General features: G+C 37.4%; 1 protein-coding gene across 4 annotated transcripts in view; it reads left to right on the top strand.

The window, feature by feature from the left end:
* rtn1a (reticulon 1a) overlaps positions 1–18,881 on the top strand; it is a 34,897-nt gene that overhangs the window by 13,733 nt on the left and 2,283 nt on the right. The window contains exons 3-8 of one of the 4 annotated variants that reach the window (XM_048205278.1): positions 544–1,440; positions 11,185–11,199; positions 15,660–15,867; positions 15,957–16,095; positions 17,208–17,277; positions 18,099–18,145. In XM_048205278.1, the coding sequence (XP_048061235.1) occupies positions 544–1,440; positions 11,185–11,199; positions 15,660–15,867; positions 15,957–16,095; positions 17,208–17,277; positions 18,099–18,145 (1,376 nt within the window). Of the gene's footprint in view, positions 1–543; positions 1,441–6,285; positions 6,627–11,184; positions 11,200–15,659; positions 15,868–15,956; positions 16,096–17,207; positions 17,278–18,098; positions 18,146–18,881 lie in introns of those variants that run through there. The other 3 variants (XM_048205280.1, XM_048205279.1, XM_048205281.1) reach the window with 3 other exon arrangements.

Here is an 18,881-nt window from a genome sequence, read left to right as displayed (position 1 = left end):
GTTTAATTTTTTACAATTTCTAAATTTAAAAAATTATATTTACCAATAGCTGCATGAAGCAGTCTATGTAAATGTGTTTAAATAAAACCACTTCAGATGGAGCTTCTGTGCCACTTCTGCAGTGCAAAGATGGCTTTTTTGATGAATTCTTTTAAATGGGTAACAGTCTCATTGGGTGTTATTGTTCTGAATCAAACTGAATTTATTGTTTAACATTTCTATTTTAATTTAAGAAATTGATGAAATATGATGCATACATTTAATACATTTAGAAACAAATGCTCTTATAATGGTAAAAATGCCCCTGGAAATCAATTTAAAGGGGAAAATATCGCCCTGTAATGGGGAAGTTAATGTATGTTATTGTTTAGAAAGTTCTCCTAAATTTTTGACTTTGCTCCTAATTTTTTTCCATTAGGAGCACAAGTACTCCTAAAGAGAAATGTTAGCGTAGAGCCCTGTAGATTGATGGATAGACAGATCTAGAGATTGGATGGTTTGGATAGATTACATTCTGTTACTTTCCTCAATACTCTTTTTCAGGTCGAGAGTCTCCATCTGATGTGCTGTTCCAGCCAGCAGGAATGAAGTCTGTGAGCTCCACCCAAGATTCAAGCAGCATCAGCTCTCAGCCCAATCTTCCTGCAGCCCAGGACATCAAGAGTTCAGCCAAACCCTCATCCCCATGGGACCAAGACCTTCATGAAAGTGGAGATGAGTCTGGAGATTCAGAAATTGAGCAAGTGGCTGAAGATTCCGATTCACCGATACACGACTTGACATCCAAGACCCCGCCTGCAAAAGGCGAATTCAGTCAAGCAAGCAACCCATTTGAGGAGACCAACTATACATCTGCCACTGATAAAGCTAGTAACCCATTTGACAAGCCACAAACCAACAAGGTCAGTGCTAGTAACCCATTTGAGCTATCTGGGGGTACCAAGATGGGCTTTGGTCAGTCCAGCAACCCGCCACTTTACAGTCTGTTAAGAGAGGAAAGGGAGGCGGAGCTCGACAGCGACCTGCTAATCGAATCAGCTTCTGAAGAAAGTCCCAAGAGGGAGCAGGAATATTCTGCCCCAAAACCTCCTGAAACATCTTCTCCCGTGACCACAGGCATCACATCCTCGAAGCCCATCACAACCTCCGCCGCCTCGGCCTCTCCCTTCACCGACCCTCCAGCCAGCACCCTGAGAGAAACAGAGAAAGAAAAAGAGAAGGAAAAGGAGAAAGAAGTGCCTGTTGAGAAGCCCAAGCCGCAACCAGAGGACAGCTGGTCCACCAAACCCAGGCCTGCAGTAATGGGAACGTCTACAGTGACTCCGGAGCAGCACTCCAGTCAGGAGAAGGAGAGTAAAAGCACAAGCAGTATTGTGAGTTCAACCACAGAGAAAGAGGCTGATCTGCCCTTGTTACTCCAAAGCTTCAGCAGACAGAAAGGTAAGACGCTCTGCGCTTATTCTTCCTACAAGCAGTGCTGTTTTATTATCATTTAAATAATATAATAATAATAATATTAAATAAGGCATTTTTAAATGAAAATAATGCATGCATAATTTATAGTTTCATATATAGTTTCAGTCATTCTTTTCACTTAGTAGGTACACTAAAACTATACCAAAATACATTTAAAATACATTTATTTCATACTAAGTATACTTCAAATGATATTTATTGACATATCACTTATATATAAATATATAAAATTATAATTAAACTTTATTTGGAGTATTTTTTTATTGCACAATGCACATTTCTTAATATTATGCCTAAAAAGTGTTTTAATATCACTATTAATAAGGATTGTATGATCTTTGTATAATATCAGTCTTTAAATGCAAGATATTTAAAGTGTACCTTAAGTATACTTGCAATAGTTCCACTTTAGCACAATCAAATATATCTTTAGTTGGACCTCAGCACTACTTCCACACAATTAAAGTGCAAAATTAGTTGTCCCAATTTAGCGTACCTTAAGTTTACCAGTTTAGTATACCAAAAGTACAATTGCAGGGTATTTTTATTTAGCACATAAATATGTAAAGGTTTTTGTAGTATACTTAGCACAAATAAATGTCAAATACATTTTAGTATTTTTTTTCACTAGGAACAAGTATGGCACAAAATTATTAATTAAAAACATTAATTAAAATTGAATCAAAATGCTAAAAACAACACACATAATAACTACTAATTTTATTGAAAATCAGAATATTGAATTTTGTAAAATCCCCATTTAATTCATTTAACTCTTTCTCTGCCAGTGTTTTTTAAAAAGTTGCCAGCCAGCGGCAGCATTTTTGATCATTTTCACAAAACTTTCATGGCCCCAGAATATTTTGCAGTATGAAGATCTGAACTTGCAGTATATCAAAAGAAAGAACAGAGCCTCTGCTTTTAAACAAACAAAAACATTTTATTTTTTATCAACACTTTGAATATGTGTAAGTTTCATAAAAAGCAACATTTTGAACAAAAAGCTGAGAAAATTGCATTTTTGTCAAAGACTTTGTCTAGAATAATGATCAAAACATGGATGGAGGAGATCGCTTCCATCAACACCCCCAAAGCTTGCACAGTCCTATACCTCTTTCAGGGTCGACATTTCCTTCGGTAACGACAGGCAGTTTTGATTTAAATGCTGTTTAACATTTGATTATTGTGTTATTTTACATGTGCATAAGCAATGCTTGTATTCTGTTGAATCCCCTACCGTATAGAAGTGAAAACATAAATTGCCAGAAAATTCCATCAGTGGTGGGGAAGCATTGTGTCAAAAATGACAGGAAAAGAGTTGATGTATCAACACCCCCATTTTCTGTTAATAAGTTTTAAAACAATCATAATTACAGCATAAATGCCAGAGAAAATATCTTAGCCAATATGGGGGGAATATTGTGTTGAACAATGGGGGGGCCTTGGAGTCAAAAAGGTTGAGATCTACTGCTCTAGAAGATTGCACGTTTGCAACCCAATTAACATTAGCGCTGTGACTCAGAGAACCTCCACTGCTGCCTGACAGCTGTGGTGAGAGGTGGAGAGTGTCATGAACTGATGAAGTGACGATGTAGGAGTACCAGCTCATCTCCTGTTTATCACCAAACGGCATCTTTAAACACATTCAGTACAAAAACCATTTTGAATAGATCCTATGATGCAGTATATCACCATAACAGCTTTAGAGCAACACAAGAGGTAGTTTACTTAAAGGTGCTACAGAGGATGTTTTGTTTTATACATGTTTGCAATATTACTTGAAACTGTCTTTACTAACTGATAAAAGACTATTTATTAGGTGCACTGAAAGGAATAATATTAATATACATCATCTGTGCACGAGGTAGGGCCTTAAAAACATCAGCCAATCGTTTACGCGATCATCGTGTAAACGATTGGCCCTCTGGCTTGTCAATCACTGCCGTGACATTCCTTGTGAGAGACGTGCGCGCTCCAGTAACTTTCCACAGGCGCCGCATGCAATGTTTTTGTCAGGAGTAACAACTGCAGATTATGAGTTACCTGCGGTGAGTCCGACATAATGAATCCACTAACACGACACAGCGAATGCCGGTGGTAAACAAACACTCGTGTTCCAATACTCGTGCACGAGTTTTGGGAGGCGTTCCCTCGAAATGAGCTGTGAAGAGGGGGGTTGTTCTTACGCATGCGCTTATTTCAAAAACTCACTAACAGTCTTTGGTTTCTCAGTTGTCGAAAACATCCTCTGTAGCACCTTTAATATAGGTCATTCAGAATTAAGGTATTTAACAGTATAATCTAATTAGCATATTTAAATTTGTCATGCCAGACAAAAGAGTTGTGAGTTTGCAGTCTATATTAAATGCAATAAAATAAATGACATGAACCACAAAATAATGGAAGAAACGGCCAGTGTATTGACCATTCCCCAAAACGATTGACTCTTATGTGCTGGTTCTTTCAAAGAATAGTTCAAAAAGGTGAGTTATAGTCTGAATCAATCTGAGATGCTATATAATTTACAGCATCAGAGACCATTTTTGTAACCAAAATGAACCTTAATTTTTATTGTATTGAAACCAAAATATTATTTAAATCATGGGTTTCTGGATTCTCTGATTCTTTATCATCATCTCTTTGAATGTGTCGTCATGCCAGTTCAATAATGCTCAGAGGATGCAGTGTTGAGTTGATTTGAGGATGCAGTGTTGAGCAGATTATTGTCACAGCTGGTGTTTTCCACAAAAGTTTAAACAGAAAAGCCTGCTTATGTTGCAAGGACTAATTTGATAAGCTGGTGGAGAGTTTGAGAGACAATGGCTGTGTCCAAAAACACAAAAATGCAGCCTTATTGTAAGGCATTAAAGAACATCTGATATTTGTGTAACATCCTGTCTACTAAGATGCCTTAATCAATTTATCTATCATTTTGAAGGCAGCACAGGTTTATGATTTGATGCATTTAAACTAGCCGTTGTAGCCAAAAGCTGACTAAAGCTCACTTTAATTTATTTATTGTTTATGTCTAGAGATCATTAGACATGACATTATGAAACGATATGAAACCATTTTCATTGTGAAGTACACACTGCTTGTGAAGTGTCTGACTGACCAGGCACAGCCACAGACAGATGCACTCTATGCTGGGGTCGATTGAGGTTGAATTAGGCGATAATCTCCCTCTAGTGGTTGTTTTAGCAACTGCACGGTGGCTTATTTACATAACTTCTCAATAACAAAGAACCAGCAAAAAAAGCTCTAGTAATAGTGTACCCTGACCCAAAAAAGATATCACAGCTTCTTCAAACTGTGGCATAGATCATTATTAAGTTTTGTGAATTAAATTAACACATCTAAACAACATTTAAAGTGAAATGTAGTACTGCTGTTGCTCATATTCTGTAGACCCATTAATAAAACTGCAAGCCTTTTGGTTTGGTCCAGAACCAAAACACACATCTCTAAACATGCTCATCTCTGGAGTCAGTCCACCTCGCAGTGTTTACGTGAACCTGAATGCCATGAAACTGTGACAGCGGTGGGAGGAATGAACATTGTGTTTTGTATTTTGGATCAAGTGGTTCTCTTCAGCAAAGAAGACTCTCTAGCTTGTATTTTTATATAGTATTTTATAATCCTCTTGTAAAATGTGGGCAGTTCATGCACATATGATGCAACAAGCATCTTGAACTGTTTTTCTTCATCATTTTGACTGAAGGAACAGCAGTTGAGATTATATATTCATTTGCTACTTTTCTTTTATTCATTGATTTCTTATATTACAATGCTGTGGGTGGCTACAGATAAATTGACAGATAGGTTGTATCTGATGTTGTGAATTGCGTTTACACAACACACACACACACACACACACATATATTCCATTCATTGTTTGGTGAGTGAAACTGAAGATTCTGGAATGTTTGAAAAAGAGGTCAACGCCTTTTCTGCAGCTCTCCCGTGAATCACCTGCAGAGGGCGATAGAGACCGCAGTTTTATACAACAAAGCTTTATTTATTTTTATTAAAATATTTTTTGTAACATTACCAACAGATCGCTCCGATGGTAGCCTATATCTTCATGTGAACCGGCGGGGTGTTTTTAATGTGGTGAGATTAAACCATTCAAAGAAACAACGCTCTGCATTTCACTGCAATTCTGAGACAATCTGGATCAGCAGAGATCAGCCTGTTGCCATAGCAACACTGGAGGCAGGGAGCTTAAGCGGTTACCCTGGTGAGCCCTTTGAGAGAAGATGTTATGGGAAGATGATGGAAATGAATAAGCCTACACTGAAATCATCAAATACCAGACCTTTTGAAAACATTCACTTTTTGTTTCTCTGTTGTAATGTGTATGTAGGTCTATTATTATTTGTAACTCAGTCTGTAAAACCTATATTTCACATTTAGCCTGCAATGTTCTGGTAAGTATGGAAGCTTGTTTCCGCAACGGAATAAAAAAATGATTTTTTATTTTTTTTTAATCTCGCAATTATACTTATAAATATTGTAATTGCGAGTTATGAAGTCAGAATTGCGGGATATAAATTCGCGCGAGAAACAAAAAAAGTCAGAATTGTGAGATAAAAAGTTTTATTTCCTTTTTTTATTTAGTGGAGAAACAATGCAATAACATAAAATTGCATTGTTTGCGGATATCAAGAAATAAAAAATAAAAAAAACCCATCAGACTCCACCCATTTTCAGCCGAAAACAATGCCGCTGAGGTCACATGACCGTGCTTATGTTTATGTATTAGCTTTGTTGGGTAGGGTGGGGCCTCTTTGATCTAATCCCCCCTCCCCATCACGCCCCGGGCGCTGCATATGGTACAGTCCGCTCTCTGCGGTGGAGGTTGCAGTGTTTACTGTTTCATCCAGCCGAGCGGCACCTCTCCTTCTCCTTCTCTTTCTCTCGTTCCGTCTCTCTGTCCGTTGAGTAGCTGTAGTATCTCTCTCCCCTGCTCTCTTCTCTCTTTTCTGGCCATTCATGCCGTTCGGACGTGTGAGATAGTGGGTCTCGGGAATACATAAGATCAGCGAAAGGGAAAAAGAAAGACGACAGCAGCGAGAGAAGCGACAGAGGAGGGGAAGACATGGATAAAGGGAAGAAAGAGTGCACCTGGAGCTGCTGGAGAGGGCAGGGTATACATATTTCATGTTTGTCTGTGTAAAATCGTATTCATTTTACAGCTCGATATTTGTTTATGCGTATTTTAAGCCATGAATGTGAGTGTGTATTAGGTTTTATGTGAAGCCTCAGCTTCCTCTCTGTCTCTGCGATGGTGGGACAAAGAGAGGAGAGGCAGCTGTTTTGGGATGAGGGCTGGCAGGTGGTCTGTCTGCTTCATAGTAATGCTGATATGCAAACCCCGCTGTGTCGTTAGATTAGGCTCCGGTTTCCATGGTACAGAGTTCAGGCTGTTTTTATATTCAATTACAGCAACGCTAGATGAGGCTGTCGCTATAGCAACCAGGTCACACCCATCCTGATTACATCATTCTCTTCAACAGGCATCCATGATACCTGGAGAAGGAAATGAGGGAGAGGATGGAAGAGAGAGAGGTTGCAAAAAAGAGACAAAGACAGATCTTTTTAATAGAGAAAAAACAGAAAACATGTTCTCTAGGCTGTTCCAGTAGAATGACAGGCACTTTTTGAAGGTCCACCCAGATAAAGGGAGTGCAGACATGGCAATTATAGATACTGCATTGTGTTAGTGTTAGCCGTCTGTGTTTGTAAAGCTACAGTATTTGTGTATGGTTGTGTTTAAAGCTCAAATTGTTGTCTGTAACTAGATGAAAAATTAAGCATTATAGTTATAGCTGACAACATTCTCAGTGTTAGACATGTAAGGTATTCTGGGTGGTTGCTATGGCGTCTCTAGTTTTTTGCTAGGGTGTATTAGTCATAGATAGTCTTCAGAAGATGATTTAGCTAAACTAACACAAAACAACAACACAAAGGCGTCAGCTAACACCATAGTAAAAGAAGAAACATTAAAAAGAACCATAGTAAAAACCTGTAATATTAAGTTAATACATGCCTGTGAAAGGTTATCCCATTTCTTTGAGAATTTAAATCTTGGTGGTTTTTACAATCGGAAGCTGCTCAATGTTGTGGCATCATTGATTCTTATTGTGAGTGACGACATGCTGACGTTTCAAGATGGTGCTGACGTGTCTGGACCGTTCAAATATGGCATCTTCTACACATATATATGGTTTTAGTTAGTTGCTAAGTGGTTGGTCGCTGGCTCAAAAGAAAAAAATCCACCTTTCTGGTGCCTATACATCTGCAGGACCCTTTTTAATGTATGTTTACCACTACAATACATATCAGGGCCATAACCACTATAGGCATTGAGGGGGACAAGTCCCCTCTAATTAGAAATGGCAAAGTTGTTCTCCGCAATATTGATATTCTTGATGCTGCTCTGCTGCACTCCATTACGCACACATTTTAAAACTTTACATTTAAGGCTGTTCGACCTCAGCAGCCTGAGACGACCAAACAGATAAAAGAAGGTGAGGCTTATTGTTGATTAAAGACTGCTGAAGAAGAGTGCGAATTCCAATGCAACACTTTAGTTTTTACACTGAAAGGGCGTGGTAAGATGTAAGTAGCTTAACATTTAATATTTGACAACTGTTTTACGATAGATATGCTTAACGACCCATAGTAATCAACAGTGATGCAAACTACTCAACTTTTTTATTATGGAATTTCGACATTTTGAATTGAAAATATGCTATCATTTGATCCATGCCATTCATAACTGAATGTGACGAGACAAAAAACGTTTAACTTTTTGACATAGACATACTAATAAGAGTGAATGTGTGCATACTAGTGCTGTCAAATCGATTAATCATGATTAATATCATCTAACATAAATATTATTTGCAAGGAGTTTAAATTACATCTCAACTAGGCTACAATTAGACCTAGCACTTCTTTTACCATTCTTATTTCTTTTCTTTATTATCTTAAATCCCTTTTAATCCTTTATTTAATTTCTTTAAATAAAAAGACTAATAACACTGTCCACCCCACCCCCAATGTTCAAGACATGCTTATGGCCTTGAGACATAGTCAGTCTGTGTCTACCTTTAAGTACAGAAACAATTTAGAAATTCTATTCATGATCATTTAACAACAAAAACATGAGTTGTGTCCCAAATGACATACTATACACTATGAACGTATACTATATGCACTATATATTCAATCGTCTCGCGTATGAATTTTATAAGGAAAGCTGTGACAGTTGTGCGTGAAGTGTCCAACATTCCACACGTTTTGGGACGCACGGTTTCTCTATATTTATGCTATTTGTATGACATCACATTTATGACATCACACCCCTGCAGGGCCGCATGACATCACTGAAATCATTTCTTGTTTTTGATGATTCATATTGAACTCTCTAAACCCCTCTAAATGCATTCTCATGCACACAGAGAGAAAACATTCAGTGCTGTATTTTTAAAACCACCCACAGACCTGAAGCCAATGTTTTATTTGAACTCATTTATATACATTTTTCTAGAAACTTCTGTAATTAAACAAAAGCAAGTAAATCAAATAATTATTCTAATTAATGGTTTTCTTCCTGATTATGCATAACTAAACCACTTTTAAATGGAAATGTGTACACATTGCATTGGTACAGTATTGTTATTTAGTTGTCTACTCATATAGAAGCATCTCTGAAAATTCAGTATAATAATGAATTGTCAAGAGTATGAATTCTGTGAATTGCCTCAAATCAGCTAGACACATCCCTTCCCTGTCACATGATATGTGTAATCATTAGGAACATATATTCCCTCTAGATTTAAATTATCGCTGTATCATTTGGTGGGGCTACACATCCTATCCACTTGGATTCCATTTCCTGTTTAGCTCTGGAATTTCCATGGTTGTGTGTGTGCAACGCTTTTGATTCTTACATATTACACTTGGCTTGCAGAAAATTGGATAGGTTTTTTAAATATTTTGCATAGTTTTTTTTATTCAGATTAGGAGCACAATGTACTGTATGAGTACCAGGATTCTGATTGCAGTAACTCTGCCGTCTGGGTCACCTATTTTTGAGATTTATGTGTCAGCAGCCCAGATCGTTAACCAATAAGCTACCACCAACCCTAATTAAAACTTAAACTGGCACAAAAATGTGACAAAAAAACATCATTGTTGGTGTGGATTCAGTGAAGACTGAACCACTGGCAGCTTGTTTTAAAGGGATTGTTCAAACAAAAATTTAAATTCTATCATTACTCACCCTCATGTCATTCAAAACCTGCATGTCTTTCTTTTTTGGAACATAAATAGATTTTTGATTTGTTTTTGTTTATACAATGGAAGCCAATAGTAATAAAAGCTGGTTGGTTACCAACATTCTTCAAAATATTTTCTTTTGTGTTATACAGGTAAAGGCAATGATGACAGAATTTTCAATATTTAACTTTTGTGGCAGTGAGTGTGGCCTCAGGCCAAATAATATGCTCATACAATATTAAAATGGTGGAAAATAAAGTGTCTAATGGGAATATAGTGCAGTAATTCAATATGCTTGGGCATTGTGAAGGTCATAAGTTCAGAGTTTAAGGAGGTCACACATGCTCCCTTTCTGGTCCAGGATGTGTTTCACAGCTTAGCATACTAGCTTAGCATAGCGCTAACTGATTAAGAAAGCCTCTTTTGATTTGCTAAAACAAAATATCTAGATATTCAGCCATTTTGAATGAACATTGAGGCTTTCAGTGCCAATAGAGTGCAACAGTGCCTGCCCACTTTCACAGCGGCCTCGGTTTCAGAAGTATTTTTCCCATTCATTTATCCTATTGGGACTTTTAAATTAAACCAGTCAGTTATATTACAAACTTTGAATTGAAGCAAAAAAGTATTTGAAAATAGGACAGAAAGACAAAGGCTTTAATGAGAGAAAGAACTGCAGTCCTATGGAGCATTGTGAATGACATAATTTAAATAATTACGATGGAGGAATATAAAACTATTAATCCAAAGATGTTGATTATGTAAATATAAACAATATATTTTGTTTATTTACAAAATATTTACTGTATATATATGTAATTGAAATCAATTCCTCTATGGAAAAAATGAATGAGATTTTTACTTCCAGAGCTCCACAGTAGCGCTCTATATTGGCCCGTGGCAATGACCTTTCACTCAGGAAGTGAATAGTTGGGTAAAGATTGCCCTAGCTGCCAAGCTCTCTGATGCTAAAATTACACTCCGACATTTAAACACCAGCACACATGCACACAATTACCCCCCACCACCACCTTCGTATTTTAAGCTGGCCCCCTAAGCAATGTGTGTAAGGGAAACTGGAACACTGTATCTATAGCAACTGCTGCTGCCCCCTTTCTTTTCTAACACACACTTGCCACATAGGACGTATGAAACAAGATGGATTAATTAGGTTCTGTGATGGGTCACAAATAATTCTGTTTTCGATTGTGTTTTTGTTCAGTTTGAACTATTTGTCACCCGGTATGCTGTGTGTGTGTGTGTGTGTGTGTGTGTGTGTGTGTGTGTGTGTGTGTGTGTGTGTCCATTATTAGCCAATGGTAGTATGAGCCGGTCCCCCTCCCTCTCATTCTCTGCCTTTCTCTCCTTTTGTGTGCGTTTTCACTCACTGTATCTCTCTCTTTTTCTTGCCGTCTGCAGTCATGGGTGGTTCAGGTCAGTATCTCTCTCTCTCTCTCTCTCTCTTCTGTTAGTTTTGGTGCTTTGGTGTTTTGACATCAGAAACCAGGGGCCTTTGTGAGAGTATCGTTTTATGAGTCTGTAATAATGGAGTTAACTATAGATGTCACCGGTTTTGATGGATAAGTGAATTCGGTGGTGCTGTAGTGTCCACTGTCCATATGTGATCATAGAGCCCATGTTAAGTCACCTAACTACTGTATATACTTAAACACTAGTATTATTAGTCTACATTAGTTAAGTCAATGATAAAAGGTGTGTGTGAGGAGAAAGAGTATGAGCGTTGCTGTTTTTAGTCTTGTTCTATTTAAAGAGGCGGTTAACAGAAGGATTGATCAGAGTAGGAAAGTGTATCATTATCAAGGGTTTTATTTTAATAATTCTGTTAAAGTGTTTAACATTGTTATTGATGAGATACAATCAGAATTAAGAATAATTGATGGTGTACGCAGCTCAGTCAAATCTGAAAACTGCACTTCATCTTGGACTTGGATTCGAGCAAAAATCTTGAGATAAAAATGGCCGATATTTCTGCCCTGCTCTAAGCTCTGCCGGGCTAAATTTAGCCTAGTGGGACCAATGGGAGAACAACACAGGGGACTACAGATGTCGTGCACACACTAGAGTGTGACAGACCAGCTTCCCTGAGTGTGTGTAACAGTTTCTTCCAAAGGTGTAAAAATATAGGTGTAAAAAAAGAAAACACACATCAGCTACAGGGAGCTCTCGGTTGCCGCAGAGACTGAAGAGATGATTCAGAGATCTCAATCTGCTGGTTCGCATGGCAACAAGTTATTAATTCTACTTGTGTCGTCTTTGTGATATTTGGGCAACGATATGGCCAGCAGCCAGATAAAAAAGACGTGGTCTTCTTAAGGGCTTTTTTACACTTGAAATAATTAACCCTGGGTCATTCTAAATCCTGGGTTATCTTGCTTCAAGCTTCACCCGGGGTTAACAGTTAATCCTGATGTTTCACACTGTACATTCCTAAACCCTGGGTTAACGTTCTTATTTGTGGTGTTAGTGTCATTGATTGGATGAACGCAGCATGTGACCTGTTTACATAAAAGTTCTAGCTTTGCACATCCTAGTATTGCCAACTGTACTATCGAGTTTATACTGAATGGACATTTTTGACTATAAAGGTAAGAATTAAATAGTCTCTTCACTCAAATTGTCGCGGTTTCTGTTTGACGTTTTTCCTCTCAAACGCTAAATTTATTGTTTATACGTATTCAATGCACAGTGTTTCCGCGACTGTCCAAAGCATGCAAATATATGAGTACCTGATTGAATGTCTGTTGCTAGCTGTAACATTCTAACACCGTATCATTTCACACTATAAGTTTGGCACCACAATGCGGGGTTAACACTGCAAAAGTGGTGCTAAAGTCCTGCTCTGGAGCAAGGTTTCATAACCCTGGGTAAAAAGCGGTGTTAACCCCGCATCTAAATTAAAAGTGTGAAAGGTTCCTTTACCTGGGGTTAAAAGCGGTGTTTAGAATGATGATAACCCGGGGTTAAGCGCAGTGTGAAAAGCTCTTTAGATACCTGCTTGAAGCTGGTCCACTATCTCACACGATTGCATTAAACCTGCTTGGTTAGAAGTATCATAATAATTAGAAAGAACTTGCATACAAGAACGCCAAGAAGTGTAAATTCTCTTTGACCAAATGAATGGGTCATAGCTGTTATTATATACTATACGGTAATGTATGTGTACTTTAGCATGGCTAGAATGACATATTGAACAATCAGCATACAGGTCTAAACATCCAAATATATCTACTTCCCTACTAAATATTATATGAAAAGCAGTATGTCAAATTATTAGTACCGGATGTTAGTTCTTCATCAAATGTAAGATGGTCAGATTCAAAATGAAAGCAAATATAAGCTCCAGAATGTTTCGAGTTTCTGTGAAAGGTCTCTTCCAGCAGGAACAGTGTGTTCTTGACCTATAATTAAAGTTATATTTGGTCGGCGAGTGTGCTTGGTTTTAATCTCTTTAGTGTAAATATTTTATGGTCAAAGACTTTCCCAATGATGATGTAATTGGTAGATGGCAGACGTGCATTGAAGAGAACGGTGGGACTGATTTGTACAGTTTGCATGTGGAGGATTGTATGATGTCTGGGCTGGTAACCAAAAGCTTTGAACCCTGCAAGGGGTGATCCTTGAGCAAGACAGTTAACATGAGGTTGCTTCAAGGGGGATTACTCTTGTAACTTAAGATGGTACAAGTTTATAGCGATGTTGCAAACATAAATTCAACTCCCTTGATAGAGTGACAATAATTTTAACTTAGATTAGAAGAGGTTTTGCTTCTTGTCTGTGTCATTTTACATGGTTATACTTTACCTTACCATATGCAAACTAAACCTGACATTTTAGAATGAGCAGGTTGTGGTGGCGTAAAAGTTTACAACCTTCATTCTCCTCTTCATTTTATTGCTGTTGATATATTAGCGAAGGCATATAGCTCACTGTGTGTGTGTGATCGTTACAACACTTCTGATAACATGACTATTTGCACTATCTTAGCTAACAGAAATAATTAACCCAGTACAGTGTGCGCACACAGATGGTTAAGGTTAGATAAGTTGACAACAGGTGCTGTGAGAGGTAGACAGGTGTGAACTGATAGCCTCAAGGTTACACATTTCCTCTTCATGGGAGGATTACTGTCAAATAAAATAAATGGGAGTTTTAAAATTGATTTTCAGATCTGTAAAAAGTTGCATCTATGGAAATGAATAAAAGTAATGGGAATGTCTATAGTGAACATACATTTTATTCACAGCTCTAAAATATTGGTCAGAAATTGTTCTTTGGAAGTGCTACCTCTATTTAAATGTATTTTGTTTATATGAAAAATGTAAAAAAAAAAAAAAAAAAAAAAAAAAAAAAATGAAAATGATCAGAAAGTGTCTAAATTGGGACTCATTGGGATTATTCATATTTTTACGGACAGGAGAACTTTCTACAAAACATTTCCGTCCAATTCACAACAGCTTCAATAACACATGAATTTGTTCATCTCATTTTACTGCTAATATATAGTGTTCTAATTAAATGAGCAACCATGTGCCTGAGGTTAGTATTTACATAAAACACAGCCAAAATATCTCCATATAAGGGTATTCCACTTAACCTTTCCGTTACAGCCTTTTGTCACTCTCAGCATATCTAAAGATGCGCTTTTACCAGAAAGCATGTGCAGGAAGACTCTCGAGCAATGCCAATTGTGCCATCCTCAAAACCAGTTCAAACACAATTATTAAAGGTGCCCTAGAATCAAAAATTGAATTTACCTTGGCATAGTTGAATAACAAGAGTTCAGTACATGGAAATGACATACAGTGAGTCTCAAACACCATTGTTTCCTCCTTCTTGTGTAAATCTCATTTGTTTAAAAGACCTCTGAAGAACAGGTGAATCTCCACATAACACCGACTGTTACATAATAGTCGGGATCATTAATATGTACGCCCCCAATATTTGCATATGCCAACCCATGTTCAAGGCATTAGACAAGGGCAGCCAGTATTAACGTCTGGATCTGTGCACAGCTGAATCATCAGACTAGGTAAGCAAGCAAGAACAATAGCGAAAATGTTAGCTTTAGCCACGGAGCACTATCAAACTCATTCAGAATCAAATGTAAACATCAAAATAAATACTTTACTCACATGATTCGATGTATGCACACAGCATGCATGACGAACATCTTATAAAGATCCATTTGAGGGTTATATTAGCTGTGTGAACTTTGTAAATGCGCTGTATTATAGTCGAGAGCTCGGGGGGCAGGGAGCGCGTGATTTAAAGGGGCCGCAGCCTGAATCGGTGCATAGTTAATGATGCCCCAAAATAGGCAGTTAAAAAAATTAATTAAAAAAAATCTATGGGGTATTTTGAGCTGAAACATCACAGACACATTCAGGGGACACCTTAGACTTATATTACATTTAGTAAAAACTGGTTCTAGGGCACCTTTAAAGATTAGCCAGCAGTACATAGGCTTAACTGTTTTTATGCAGGAACCTCGCAGTTCATACCCAGATTTCACACAAATTTGTCTGAATACATGGATAGTGAATGAGACCCAATTTCCTAATTTCATTTAGTAGTGATGAGTTAATGGCCAATACTCCCTAATAAAAATAGTGATGAGCATAACACAAATACTAAACAGCTGCTAATTTGAGAGATGTCTACATAAGCATGTTTTTCAGATCACAATTTCTTTACTAAAATATAACAATTGCAAAGAAACTTATATTCTGTGAATGTGTAGACATGATGCTGACCAGTCAGGTGTATGCTGTAATATTTGTGCACAAAAGTACATAAGAACTGACCACTGGATTGAACTCGTTTTAACTGTTCTGATCACTTTTCAACTTGTTTTTCTCCCTCTGTCTCTTCAGTGGTAGATCTGTTACATTGGCGGGATCTGAAGCAGTCTGGACTGGTGTTTGGCAGTGTGTTGCTGCTGCTGTTCTCTTTAACCCAGTTCAGTGTGGTGAGCGTTATAGCCTATCTCGCTCTGGCTGTCCTCTCCGCCACCATCAGCTTCCGAGTCTACAAATCAGTCCTGCAGGCAGTGCAAAAAACCGACGAGGGTCACCCCTTCAAGTTAGTTTAACACTCAGTTTGTTTTCTACATTTGTGTGTATTAAGCAATGAACCTGTTCATCCATTCTCATGGCTTCTCTCTTTTTCAGGAACTATCTGGAAGTGGAAATCGCTCTCTCTGCAGATCAGATCAGTAAGTATGTGGATAAGACTCAGCTGTACATCAACTCCACCCTGAAGGAGCTCCGCAGGCTGTTTCTGGTTCAGGATCTGGTTGACTCCATTAAGGTGAAAACAGCTATTAATATTTCATTTAGGAATATATAATTCCCAAATTTTGATGATACTATTGCAATTTCAATTTGTGTTAAAGGCACACTCACTAATTTTGCTTTACTGGTTGATACAACAGCAGTCTTTATACTGACACCTTTTAGCATGGATGAAGTATTTACAACAAAGTGTCCAATAATTTTCAAGCTTGCTTTCAACTGGTGATCTCAAACATGAGCGTCTCCCACCCATTTTAAAATGAAACGGCTGTTTTAGGCCACTGAAGTCTTCATCTCATGTAGGTGTACATCATTTTTAAGGTATTAAAGGGATAGTTCACCCAAAAATGAAAATTTGATGTTTATCTGCTTACCCCCAGGGCATCCAAGATGTAGGTGACTTTGTTTCTTCAGTAGAACACAAATGATGATTTTTAACTGCAACCGTTGCCGTCTGTCAGTCAAATAATGTGAGTGAATGGGAACTTCTACTGTAAGAGTAAATAAAACTTGGTTAGACAAATCCAAATTAAACCCTGCAGCTCGTGACGACACATTGATGTCCTAAGACACGAAACGATCGGTTTGTGTGAGAAACCGAACAGTATTTATATAATTTTTTTACCTCTAAGATCAGACCTCATTAAACGAGTGTTGAACGCAGTTGGACATAGTGGTGTATTAGAGGTAAAAAATTATATAAATACTGTTCGGTTTCTCGCACAAACCGATCGTTTCATGTCTTAGGACATCAATGTGTCGTCACGAGCCGCAGGGTTTAATTTGGATTTGTCTATGCAAGTTTTTTCGACTCTTATTGATAGAGTTCCCATTCACTCCCATTATTTGACTGACAGACGGCAGCGGTTGCAGTTAAAAATCATCATTTGTGTTCTACTGAAGAAACAAAGTCACCTAACGTTACATCTTGGATGCACTGGGGTGCTGGATGCACTGCACTTTTGGGTGAACTATTCCTTTAAGTACTAATAATTTTGTTGGACAGTGGTAGAAGTTAGTGAGTGTTTCTTTAAAGGATTTAAAAGATGTCAAGGTAATTTGACAGCAGAAACATTCAGTTAAAACAGCTGTACCTTTGAGTTGAGTTGACCATGTGTCTGTGTTTAGTTTGCAGTGTTGATGTGGTTGTTGACGTATGTTGGAGCTCTGTTTAATGGACTGACCCTGTTGATTCTGGGTAAGAATACAACACAAACATACAAAAGTTTAGGGTCGGAGTGCTTATGAAAGAAGTCTTTAATGTTCACTGCTGCATGTATTTGATTAAATATACAGTAAAACTGTAATATTGGGAAATATTACAATTTAAAAAAACTGTTTTCTATTTTAATATATTTTAAAATGTCAGCATCATTACTCCAGTCTTTAGTGTCACATGATCCTTCAGAAATCATTCTAATATGATGATTTGCTGCTCAAGAAACATTTTTTTATTATCATTGATATTGAAAACATTGTTCTGAATAATTTTTTTTAGGTTTCTTTGATGAATAGTAAGTTCAAAAGAACAGTATTTATTTAAAATAGAAATTTTATAACATTACAAATGCCTTTACTGTCAGTTTTTATCAATTTAATGTGTGCTTGCTGGATAAAAGTATTAATCTCTTTCAAAAAACAAAACAAAAAACCCTTTTTGAATGGTAGTTGCTGCTGTACACCAGTGGATGCAGACAGATGATTAATGTCTTGGAATTTTAAATACATTTTTGAAAACTTTCTCTTACATCAGCACTGATTTGTGAACGTTGTTGATGGTCTAAGAAATGTTTCTAGCGTTGTGTGTTTGCTGTCTGATTTCCATCCACATCTTAATTACACAACCAAAATTCCATGTCAGGAAGGTTGGTGATCTCACAAACACTCTGCTGTAGGTCAGGGTGTTATAACCTCAAACATCCGTAGTCAAATGACACCATGCAGCATTCTGGGAGAGCAGCTCAGTTGTCCATCTCTCTGTTGTCCTGACTTATTTCTCCTTTGTCTTTCTCTCTTTAGCGGTTGTTTCCATGTTTAGTGTGCCAGTGGTTTATGAAAAGTACCAGGTAATGTTCCCCCCAAAAAATCTTTTTTCTTTTCTTTTTCTTTCTAAGGTCCATATTGTGCCACGGTATCAAAATGCCAGATGTGGATTGCTATACCAGTGAAATTTCTTGATTCTCAATGCCAATTTTGAACAGTAGCTAATATGCTATTGAGCATACACCTTTATTTTAAAAAAGTTATATTAAATGAAATTAAAACTGGTTTATTTTGAAATTATTCTTATAATTCTAAATTAAGTAAACATTGATAAATGATTCAAGTACAGTCATTAAAAAAGAACAGTGAATGGTATTTCTTTTTGTTTTTACACTTTATTTTAGGTTGCACTTTATTTCACTGTACGTGCACTTACATGTACATGTTAAAGGTGCAGTAAGTGGTATTTGCACTACACTGTTGGGACATTGTTGATATTTGAAATCAACCCAAACAAACCCACCCCTCTCTTCATTGCTCTGCCTCCAAAATGCACCCTCCAATTCTAACCACCCTGTTCTAAGTCGGACTCGAACCGCTGCTGCCATGTGAGGCGAATGTACTAACAACGACGCTAAATACCTAATATGACAGCAAAACTCTCACTATCTGGCCTCTGTTACACACGCAATGCGAGTGGATGTCTGTTTATCACAGCTGGCACGCAACAAAATGCTTCACGAAAAATAAAGCGCAGATGATGAACGAACGACAAGGAAGCACAAAAAATGAACATACAGTACACGAGAGTAAATACAA

The sequence above is a fragment of the Megalobrama amblycephala genome, linkage group LG10 (genome assembly GCF_018812025.1).
Source record: "Megalobrama amblycephala isolate DHTTF-2021 linkage group LG10, ASM1881202v1, whole genome shotgun sequence".
Classification (NCBI taxonomy): domain Eukaryota; kingdom Metazoa; phylum Chordata; class Actinopteri; order Cypriniformes; family Xenocyprididae; genus Megalobrama; species Megalobrama amblycephala.
The sequence above is the reverse complement of the archived record's forward strand: the minus strand, read 5'-3'. Positions and strand labels throughout refer to the sequence as shown.